Genomic DNA, 11406 nt, shown 5'->3' on the forward strand with positions numbered 1-11406 from the left:
TTTTGACACATCTGCATCAGGCTCCTTGATATAGAGGGTTAAACATTTGTCCACTCAGATGCCCACGCAGTGCTTTACTACAGCTTTAGTGTGTTGCATTTGGGTGAGGCTGGGTGAGGTCTTCGGGTGTGAGCAGGATGATGTGACTAATCTATTAGTGATGTGGACTAAAGCTCCTCATTGTTGAGGTGCTTGTCATTCTTTCCTTATGAGTCTTCATCAAGTCTAATGCCAGACCGCAGAGGTTCAAACATAGATATTATTAGGTAATATCTACGAAAGGTAGATATTACTAATAATTTTCCTTTACATACTTCAGTAAACATTTTCTATCAGAAGATATATACGATAATGTGTGTGTGTGTGTGTGTGTGTGTGTGTGTGTGTGTGTGTGTGTGTGTGTGTGTGTGTGTGTGTGTGTGTGTGTGTGTGTGTGTGTGTGTGTGTGTGTGTTGTTTTAATGTATGAGCCCTGCAGCATACCTACATTCATGCATGTACATGCATACTAAAGCTATGCTAAAGATATACTACTATGAGAAAACCCAGTAGTATATGGGATACTTTTTAACAGCTGCAATAATAATATATGCATTTATGGGACAATCATTCATCATCTTTATATTATAAATGTTGATACAGACATTGCCCAGACACTGCCTTATGCAACATTTACTCAGATAAATGCTAATCTCCTGAAGTATTATTATTGGGGACTAAGGGGTTATCCAAACTCACTACAATACAAACATGCCCAGACAATCTTGGTGTGACTCAGGTAATATGCTCAGAGCTGACATAAGCCCCTTTGTATGACAGTGTCCAATCACATGCTGTAAAATTACAAGCGCAAAAAAACGGTACCATATGCAGTGATCTTGGAGTGTATGATATAAGGTCTATGGTCTTTACACACAATACATGCACATCCATATTGATATCACATAACCACACTTCCAAGTCTGTATTTCCCTTTCATTTTCCTACCACTGTACTAGCTCAGAGTTATCTAGCCCTGATAATGTGGGTCTATAAATAAAGGGCCCTGTGACTGAGCTGCCTGTAAGTGTCAAATTCCAGGCCCACTCATCTGTCCTGACTGGATCAGCACCTGCTGCCAACTATAAACCCACCCACCCCCGGCTCTGCACTCAAGCCCACCCAGTGCCCAACCAAACTCCAGCCTATTGCAGAAAAAAGATCCAGGTCAGACTCAGTGCCTTCCAGATCAGAAGGGAGGGGCGGAACTAGAGATGGGAGTATGAGAGGATGTAATATGTCTGAAAGAGATGCCCACCTTTGCTTTTTCTATTCAAGTCTGATCCATGGCAGAGCCTTTGACATTCTGACGTTGTGTAGCCAGTGTAGCTCTTCTGTCCTGAGCTGTACGGAGCCGCTCGGTCCTGGATCCAGGACATACACAGAGGTTTTCAAAGTTTAAAGCGGGCTATGGATTTTGAGAGACTGTTTGCTGTATGAGGGGCAGCTATTGCAACAAAGAGGAACTCGATGCCCTTGGGAAAGCCCTGTCATTGGTCAAAGGTAGAGTACCAATCATTCTCCTTCTCTGTCTTCAGTTGGATCTTCTCTATTTCTATTATCAGTCTTAACAAGACAGATTAGATGAATCTATGTACTGGACAGAGCTAATGTGTATTTTTGCTGTTTTCCCTAAACATCCACTGAATGAATCAAACTTACTTTTGTCACATATAGTCTGTGACTGAAATTAAGTGTAAGTGGTTGAGCGCATGTAGAGACATACAGTACTTGATTTCTGCTGTGTGGCTACTGTACATTCTCTTTGACACAACTGAAGTCATCCATTAATGCCTTTTAAAGGACTGTTATATTTATGTTCTGTGCTCCTTACAGAGCTTTACATCTGAATGGATTCTCTTTAGACCCAGTAGGTTATTGTGGATAATCTGACACAACTTAATAATAATGTAATATAATACAATTTATACCTGTTGCCTTACCTCTCATGTGTATTACACTTTACGCGTACTGTAAATTAAACGTGTCACATGACCATGTCTATTTTCCAGTCCAGGAACAGAGCCCAGAACAGGCTAGAGGAGCCTACTGGACTGGCCGCTGTAGGATTCTGGAGTTTGTGGAGTAGAAATGGACAGCTGGACCCTCCAGGGGGACAGCTACTCCTTCCTACATAGTGCGCCCCGCACCTTTTCCCTGTGCCACCGCGAGGGCACGCCCAACCACGTTGAAATCTTTGACATCATCAACGTCCCCACGCAGCGCAGCGCCATCTCTGAGACCACTTGCCTGTGTGACATTTTCGGAGACGACTGCGAGTCACCCTCAGTCTCGAGCAGCCCTGCTGTTGGGGTCTTTGTTCCCACGCCGAGAGGGACGGATGGGTCACCTGCCGCATCGCCCCTGGTGGATGAGCTGAACGACTCCTCGGGTTCCTATCACACGGCGCCGGGCTCAAGTGAAGGAGAGGAGGGCTTCGAAGATTCGAGAGAAAGACTTTGCAGTCCCCTGCTTCAGAACGCGTCTTCAGAGAGGAAACCTTCAGAGGGCGCACGACTGCCCACAGGGCATGCAGACAGTTACGTTGACACAAGGATTGAGCCGAAAAGCAATTTAGCGCTACCAGAGCTTAATACAACAAATCCATCACCCGGAGGCCTTGACTCTGGTGAGAGGACCCTCTCTCCTGGATACAGCAGCCCCAACACTAGTTCAGAGGGAAGAGTGTCGTCCTTGTCTTCCTCGCTTGAAAAAAGACTTTCACCATCATCTCCCTGTCCTAGACAAGTTGATTCTGAAACTGAAAGGGAAAATACTCCTACCTTCAAGGAGAGAGATAACACCCCCATAGATCAATCTTTAACACCGAGTACATCCTCTGAATCTAGGAACTATGACCACCCTTCCTCCCCTCATTCAGTGAAATCTTCACCTGAGTTTGTGGTAGCACAAGTCTCCCCTGAGCTGAGCAATTACTTTTATCAACAGGACAGTCCTTTCTCTGAACCCACATTCAACAATTTCTCCACAGACTGCACAGATCCATCCTCAGAACCATCCCCTGAACCTTCGCCCACCTGTGAAGAGACATCATTACAGTCGAGAGAGAACTTTCCTGAACTGAGCGACAGGCCAGAGTCCGCCGACACACAACAATCGTCTCCTTTTCCCGAACAAAGAGGGAGGATCTCTCTGCCGGACCTTTTCAGCAGAGGCTCCTCACCTGATTTGGATGACATCTCCTGCTCAGCACCTTCCCCTGCAGGAGGAGACTGCTCAGCTACTCCTGAGAACGCACCACAGTCGCCTGAACTCGTGAGTGTCGTTTCTTCTCCTGGGCTACGATACACACCTTCACCTGCGGTTTCACTAGCAACATCTGCTGAACTTATGCAAACTAGTGTCTCACCTACATTAAGACACAAAACTCCTTCCCCTGGTTTGCTCAGTGCTGCTTCCTCATGCACAGCTGGGACAAGAACTCCGTCTCCTAAAATAACACACGTTTCAACATCTGGTGAAATCAGGACTCAGGGTCCTTCACCTGTGACAAGTTATAGTTTACCTCAGTCACCTGAGGTTAGGAGCAGTTGTTCTCCTAGATATCCTGCACCTTCACCGGAAATCAGGGTTACAGGATCCTCGCCAGAGGTTAGCAGGAGAGATCCAAATGAAGTGGTCACAATGTCAGCGTCACCTCTTCTAGAGACTCACTTGGATCTGTTCTCCTCCAGAAGCCCCACTTCGTCCCCTCATATCACTGGGATTTCCTACACCGTTGTTCAGCCTGAGGACAGAGACACTACCCCATTTCCTGAGCTTTCTCATCTCTCCTCCCCTGAGCTCGTAAGGACACCTAAAGGAAGGACCCCCACCCCAAACAGAGACATTATAGAATCAGATGGTGCATCACATAACTCTCCACATGCATCAGTGTCCTCTCAGTCAGAAATAAGTCTAATGCATCCCTCACCGTCACCACAAGCAAAGCCCCACACTCCTTCACCTGAGCCTACACATAAAAACCCTTTATCTAAAACTTATCAAAGTCCTGCACCTGAGCACCTGAGTGAAGATTCGTCAGCTACTGTGTCTTCTGAGCAGAGGTTTTATCAGCATTCACCAATGTCTCTCTCCACAGAGCACAACCTTCAGTATACGCAGCCTAATTTAAGAAATACACCTGAGAACCCCAGGGATGTGTTTGCAGATGATATAACAGATATACAGTACCCAGATCATTTGCCAAAGGACAATGCATCACCGTCTCTCAGTAAATCGGAAATCAAAATGAGTTCACCGGTGCAGGCAAATCCGTCACCTGCATCTACTTCACCTTTTACCTCTGAAGTGAAGGACGACAGCCAAGAAAGGGAAGCAACACTCAGAGAAGCTCAAAAAAAGACAAGTCTGCCTTTGTTTTCTGAGATAAAACAAGACACTGACCCTAACTTTGTTCAAAAAGACGTTTACAAAAAGTCCCCCTTTGACGTGAAGTCTACGTCCCCTGATCTTGCAGTCTTAAAAGATAAGAATACAAACACCTCACCTGTCAACAGGGCCAGTTCACCTGTACATAGACTGGAGAACATACAGCCTTATTCTGTAACCTCTGAAATGAACAGCTCGTCAAAAACAACTTATTCGTCCAAGCACCAGCGAAGACAGCTCTCAACTAATGCCAGACAGGAAAACATGGAGAGCTTTGCAGAGAACGTGGCCCACCATGTAAACAGAAGACGGACTCCCTCTCCACCACTCACTAGGTTTACACCTGTTCACATTATCGCCCCCGAGAAGCCATACAGGCAGTGGCAGAACAGAAGCCACGGCTCGTCTGAGGTTGTAGCATTCTCACCAAGTGGGAAGTTAAAGAAAGATGTGACAAATAGGGAAAGCCCCAGTGCTTCTGGTGACAGTTATAGCCATGACCACTGGGTCAGGCTAGAAAGGCAATCGGAGTTGGAGCAGGAAATGCAGCTGGAGGACGAGAGGGAGGTCCAAAGGGAGAGGCGATGGGATAGGGAGGCAGACAGACAGAGTAAGAGGGAGGAGCAGCTTCGTGAAAAAGGGGACGTGTGGCAGGGAGACACCAGTTACAGAGGGGAACAGGTTGAGCTGTCATTCAATGCCAGGAATAGAAAAGAGCCTGCCAGTCGCAACACAGCTCCCACAAGCAGAGAGACCCTTCAGGGACTGCCAGCAGTGCATTCCTATTCAGAGAGTTTGCCTGCCACCAGACAGCTACAGCAACAACAGAGGCTTCTGAGGCTTGCTTCCCAACAGGACACCAGAGTTGGTGGTCCTAGCAGGCGGCTCAAACCTTCTGCATCCCAGAACAAGAGCAGTTCTCCGAGAAACGTGGCTTCAAGCAGACCCTGCCGCAGTTCCAGCTCCAGCATGGGAAGCGAGCTTGATGAGGCAGACAATGAGGTAAAGTGGCTCACAGACGTGGCCTTCCGCAGCCTGTCAAGCCCTGAGGTAGATTACCTTGACATGTACAACTCCAGCCATCGTTCATCTACCAACATTTCTCAGCCATCTACTCAAGAGAGCCCAGCTGGGGTCAGTGCATCCCTGCTGGCCTATGCTGACTTCAGGGGGTCTGCTCCAAAGCTGGACAATGATGAGCTCTCTTTCCAGCCACCAACTACACACTACTCAGAGGGCCTATATCCATCGCGGCGCTATGAGATGGGAAGTTTTGAGTGCGTAGATGTGGCTGTTGAACGAGAGGACTTCAGAAAGGTGAGAAAGGGTGTACCGAAGAGGCAAATCCAGCTGAAGAGAAAAAACAACACGGAAGGGAGGCAAGATGGGAGCAGTGGAAACAGTAGTCCTGGGGTGCCATTGACCGTGGGAAGTCCTTCTCAGGGACGTCACTCCAGGGAGAAATTCACAAGACAACACAGTACACCAGCAGCAATGCAAGAATGCTACCCTTGTGTCGAAAACCCTGAACCCATTCAACAAAATGGACGAAATTCAAAACTTCAAAAGTCTCTTTCACTGGACGAAACTGGCTCTAAAACCAAGATGGCCACTTGCCTCATCAAGAGTGTGTTATCCAAGAAGATGCAGAGCACTGACAAACAGACAGATCAGCAGACAGCAGAAGAAGGAAGTCCAGATTTGGAACAAAGCAGCATCTCCGCAGAAAAAGACACCTCAAAACCTGACGTGTGTATTCTAAGTTCCGGTCGTCATTTGTCAGGAGAAGCCGGGACAATGGGTGGAACTAAACAAGGGAAAAGCTTGGGAGTAAGATCTAGTAGCAGGCCAAGCTCATCCAGCAGCAGCAAAAGTGTTAACTTTTCACACACCAGCAGTGAAGAGGCTGATTCACAGAAGACAAGCGCAAGCTCACTAAAATCTGAAGTAAGATCGGAATTGAAAGTGCAAAATCAAAAGTCCAGAGCTGAAGCGCAATGGGCTGATGACCGAAAACTATGGGACGAAAGGGAGGGAGGTGACTCAGCAAACGCCGCTCCTCGGAGCACAGGGGTTCCTTCTGGCACTGAAGCCCCGCAGCAGGTCACATACACCCGTCAGGAATGTGAAAACACTGAGGATCATAAACAACTGCAACCGGATGAATACACGTCAAAATCACAGGAGATCGCATCCAAAGCTGTGGAGAAAAAGAAAACCTCTTTCAATGTTTGTCTCACACCAGAGCTAGAAAACAAACCTGAAGCATCTTCATCCAATGTGCTCTTCACAGAAAAGGATGAAGCGACCGTTGATGATAAACCAGAGGAGGAAGAAGAAGAAAACGGGAACGTCAAAGCCAAGGTCCCCATTCACAAGGTGAGAGATGTGAGGCGGATCGTAAAGAATACATATAATTTGTCTTTTAAGGGAACTACTGCTGCATCGCAATCAGAGGTAAATGAAAAAAAGACAGAAAGCTTTAATGTGGAAGAAAATAAAGAACTTAAAAAAGAAAGACAGAAAGGGGAGAAGGAACTAAGCCAGGATATATGGCAGGCAGAGAGAGAGGAGAAAAAAGGAGAGGAGTTGAAAGTGGAGAAGAAGAAAGAACAAAAGGAGGTTGTAAAGCACACAACCCCACCTCCACCTGTTCATGGCAAAAGAACACCACTCTCTCACACCCAGCCAATACAAATTGAATACAAGGCTGTTTGCAAGAAAGAATCAGCATGTCGAAATGACAAAAGCCCGGCCTCCCCGGAGTCTGTCACTGAGTTTAGCAGAGAATCACAACAGCCCTCAAATGCAACCATTCAGAGTTACTCAACACAAGATGCAGGATTAGCCAAGTCATGTCAGCGTGATGTGAACACGGCAGGAGGAACACAAGAGTCAGTGACAGAAATGTGTAAAGACACCAAGGACAGGTCTGTTGTGGTTAGAACAGACAGGAAACCACCCATGCTTGGGAGCCTCCCCAGACTTCCCAGCAAGGAAAGAGAGGTGTCCACGGCAGTGGTGATTATAAGAGACGGATCCAGCAAGACCAAGACATCTTCATATCTCTCCCAGGAAGACATAGCGCCCCCGTTTCAAGCAGCAGCCGTGTCATCGTCCCCTAGACCCAGTTCTACTGGCAGTGCCCCTGGCAGCAGTGGCCACTCAGTCTCAATGTTATTGAAGGAGAAGGGCTACCAGGCTGATATTGGAGCAGTAATGGGTGACAGTCAACATGTTGCTGGAAGAAAAGGGGTTCTTACTAAGCATGTAAACTCCATGGAGATTCCCCTCCAGTTGGCTGGGCCTGCAGAGGGAGGTCAGATGGAGGCCCATAGACAGAGGACAATCTCCTCCTCATCCAACATGTCTGCCACCTCCGTGGTGTCTGACACAGATGCATTCTCAAAAAGCAGAGAAGATGAGGGCATTAAACCTGCAAGGAAAGAAACATTCAATCAGAAAGGAGCTTCCCCCCTGAGGAGTATACACGAGCAAACACCACCTATGGCCAAACAGAAGGAGCCTGGGGATTTTGAAGCAGTGAAACGACTGGATCCGACTTTTCCCCCGAGGTCCCCTGCGTTAAGAAGGTTCAGGCCACAACCAATTGAGGTTAAGTCACTGTCCAAAGAAGCACAGAAAGAAGAGACACCCTCTCTAGGAAACAGTAGACCTCAAACCATTGAAGTCAAATCTATAGCTAAGAACTCTCAAAAGCCCACTGTGCCTCCGAAACCAATCTGCAAATTCAAACCTTCCGAATTAGGAGTCACTTCCAATGAAGGCCAGAGACCATCGATGATTGCAAAAGCACAAGACGAAGAGAAGTCTCAAACGATAGTGGTGTCCTCGCCAACGATCTATAGGAAGATCTCCAACGAGTCCCTGTCAACATCAAACTACACAAGGAAACTAGCTGTGTCTACTGTTTCCAGCCTCAAACCTCCACCCAGCAAAACAACAGCAACCGCCGTCACCAGTCTCTCGAAACAGTCACCAGGACCATCTGATATGGAGGCATGCGTTGGCAGAGGGGAGCCTCAACAGGTGGCAGCCTCACCTCAAAGCTCTAGAAACGCACAAAGACCACCGCCAGCATCAGTCACTGACCCCGGAGCCAATATGGATTCAGGTCAAGCTACGGCTTCTGACGCAACAGCCAATCAAATCCCCCGACCTGCTGCAGCTGCAGCCAACCAGCCGAGCCAGGCAGCTGTTATGGAGGCAGACAGTCAGCAACAGTACACCAGGACAGCACCCCCCCAGGAACGAGCGCTGCCGGCGACTTCCAACAATACAGAACAGCCACAGGTTCCAGGATACACCCACCAGTCAGGCTGCGGATCTCTCTCCAGTGATCGGTCCCAAAGGACAGATGACCTGCATTTCTACACCTCGGACGATCCTCCGAGTTATGATGAAAGAGAAAGCTTCAGTCCCCTCATTCTTCCAGATCTGACGCCGCGGAGGTCAAATCGCTATCAGCCCTTTTCCCGGCCTCCCCCCTGCTCCTGTACGGCCTCCCGTCCCTCCCACCCTGGTGTGACACCTCCTCACCATCACCGCAGCCCCCATGACCCCACCCCACCGGCCCCTACGCACTCTCCAGGCCAGGCTCTACCTTACCCGGTGGCTCAGCCCCCCCTTCGTCCCCACCAGTGCAGACCTGACCACCATCCAAGTGGCTATCAGCGCAGCTCTCCCAAGTCAATTGCCCTCGGTCCAAATCATCCACCAAACCTTTACCTGCCTCTCCACCAGCCTCCTCCCTGCCCCCCCCATCCCTCGCTCTTGCAGACCTGCCCTGGTGATCGCCCTCTGCAGCCACCCCAGCATATTGACCCTCGACGACCTCCTGTCCACAGATCCCCCCAGCAGCAGCTACCAGTCATGGCTGGGACCCATTACAACGATCCTGGCCACAGTCACTCACCAGGCCTTCCTCCTATGGATCCTCAGTACCTGTGTGGACCTGCTAGTCTGGGACCTTCCTATGGTTCTGATTATGGAGGTGATAGCTCCAGCTTATACTCAGAGAGTAGTTATGGACAGACACCTCGCAGAGTTCTTATGGATCCTGAGACGGGGAAGTATTTTTATATTGAGATGCCTGTACAACCACTGAGAAAAATGTTATTTGACCCAGAGACTGGCCAATATGTGGAAGTACTCATTCCACAGCAAGCAATGTCACATTCAGGCCTGTATCCTCCAGCAGCAGCCCCCTATCCATCCCTTCACAACCCCAGTATGTACGCCTCTGCGCCGCAGTACATGCCCTACGCTGCTCCTCCGCCTCCCCCGGCCCACCCCCAGCCCCAGCCACAGCCACCTCGATACCCCGAGGCACCTGCCACTGCAACAATGCATGCAAGTGGAGCTGGGATTAGTTATAGGAATCCCCCTGGTCAGGGGTCCAAGCCAGAGCCTCAGAACCATCCACCACTGGACCAGAGCTACCTGGAGAGTATGTATTATGTCCCTACAGGGATGAATGCGAGCCCTAATCCCACCCCACCGGACTATTACCACAAGTGTCCCCCCAACTTGCCCCCAACAGGGGGGAAAAGGTCCTGAAATAGAGGATAGAGGCCGTCTTCCTGGAGCCTGTGGAGTTTTAAATACACTGTGTATAAATGGGATGTCTAGTGTTAGCCTGTCTTGTTATTTGAGTTTTCACATTGCAACCGAGGAGAGCTGAACTTTAGTTGTTGTTTATTTGCTTCTTCTTTTTCTGTGCGAGGTGACAGATAAATTGTTTAGTTTTAAAAACAGTCTTTTCCTTAATGTCTACTGAACACTTTAAATTATTAATGTCAATATGACTGAGGCAAAATTTGATTATTTTTTTGATATATCACACTGTAACTACAATAGAACAGCTTATACACTATGGAATGATGGTTATATATGTACTTTATTTGCATATATAACAAATTCTCTATCTTCAAAGAACTTGTTTTATTATTGTGTATCACTTGAATGAGTGGGTTTCTGCAAATGTCTGCAACAGCCATGCCAATAAAATGTGTCTTATGCACCGCTCCATCTTGTGTTTTTGTGAGTTATAACTTTTTTACTTTTCATTTGTTTACTGGTTACATGTAAATACAGTGGAAAATAATAGAACTTCGCAGCTATGAAAACTTTTGAGCTGATCAACCTCGGTTTAGTTTGATGTGCACACAATCAATAGAGATATTATACAGACCACCGTCCACATTATACAGTGTAAGCAATCATTTATTAGCAGGTGGCACAGCAGACATATTCACATCTGCAAGCAGACTGACATTTATGTTTTATTTAGTAACATTGGTTCATTATGTACAATTTTAAAAGCGGGCAGAAGCACCTGTTGTATTAGCACCTTTTTTGACATGTAGAATTAGAAGTAGAATTCATTCACATATGCATATATTGTATAACTTTACAAAATATTGAATGTTTAGCTCCATTCTTTTTCTCTCTCTGCCTTTAAGATGGAATTCCTCCAAACAATGATATACTAATATATTATATAATGACTTATAGCCGCCAGGTCACACCATATGTATGTTTAAAGACTTGCTGTAACATGCTGAGGCTTTAGTGAATTCACAGCAGCACGTTTCACCATAGTGACCACACGAGGGCGCCAGAGACCGATACAGCCGTATGAGCAGTTACATCAATCATTATGGGAATCTCTTTTTATTTTATCTTTAGACTGTTTAATAAATTTCTAATTAAAACCTGATTCTGGTAACTAGAATATAATAATGCTGTTATAGAAAAAGGACCCGCCCCATACACTTTTTTAAATTTACATCACACCTAATGCTATAGGATGAGCTGTAACTCTGGGAGAACCTGGTAAAATAACTTCCTTGAGTGAGTCATTTTAGTATTGTAAATAATTTTATTCGAACACTAAAAATGACTCATTAATTTCAAAGAGACTGATGCAATCTCCACATAGAACAGCGACAGT

At 47.0% G+C, this 11406-nt stretch overlaps 1 protein-coding gene across 1 annotated transcript; it reads left to right on the forward strand.

Moving 5' to 3' along the window:
- Nucleotides 1-463: 463 nt before the first annotated feature.
- Nucleotides 464-10478, forward strand: si:ch73-43g23.1 (uncharacterized). The gene is made up of 2 exons (XM_029165631.3): nucleotides 464-1541; nucleotides 2051-10478. The coding sequence occupies exon 2, from the start codon at nucleotides 2130-2132 to the stop codon at nucleotides 10008-10010; it is 7881 nt and encodes a 2626-aa protein (XP_029021464.1). The 5' UTR covers nucleotides 464-1541; nucleotides 2051-2129; the 3' UTR covers nucleotides 10011-10478.
- The last annotated feature ends 928 nt before the right edge of the window (nucleotides 10479-11406 follow it).

The sequence above is a fragment of the Betta splendens genome, chromosome 10, assembly GCF_900634795.4.
Source record: "Betta splendens chromosome 10, fBetSpl5.4, whole genome shotgun sequence".
In the NCBI taxonomy this organism is placed as follows: Eukaryota; Metazoa; Chordata; class Actinopteri; order Anabantiformes; family Osphronemidae; genus Betta; species Betta splendens.

What these genes read in the sequence shown, in the direction of transcription:
- si:ch73-43g23.1 (XM_029165631.3), top strand. Translation starts at nt 2,130, where the DNA reads ATGGACAGCTGGACCCTCCAGGGGGACAGCTACTCCTTCCTACATAGT.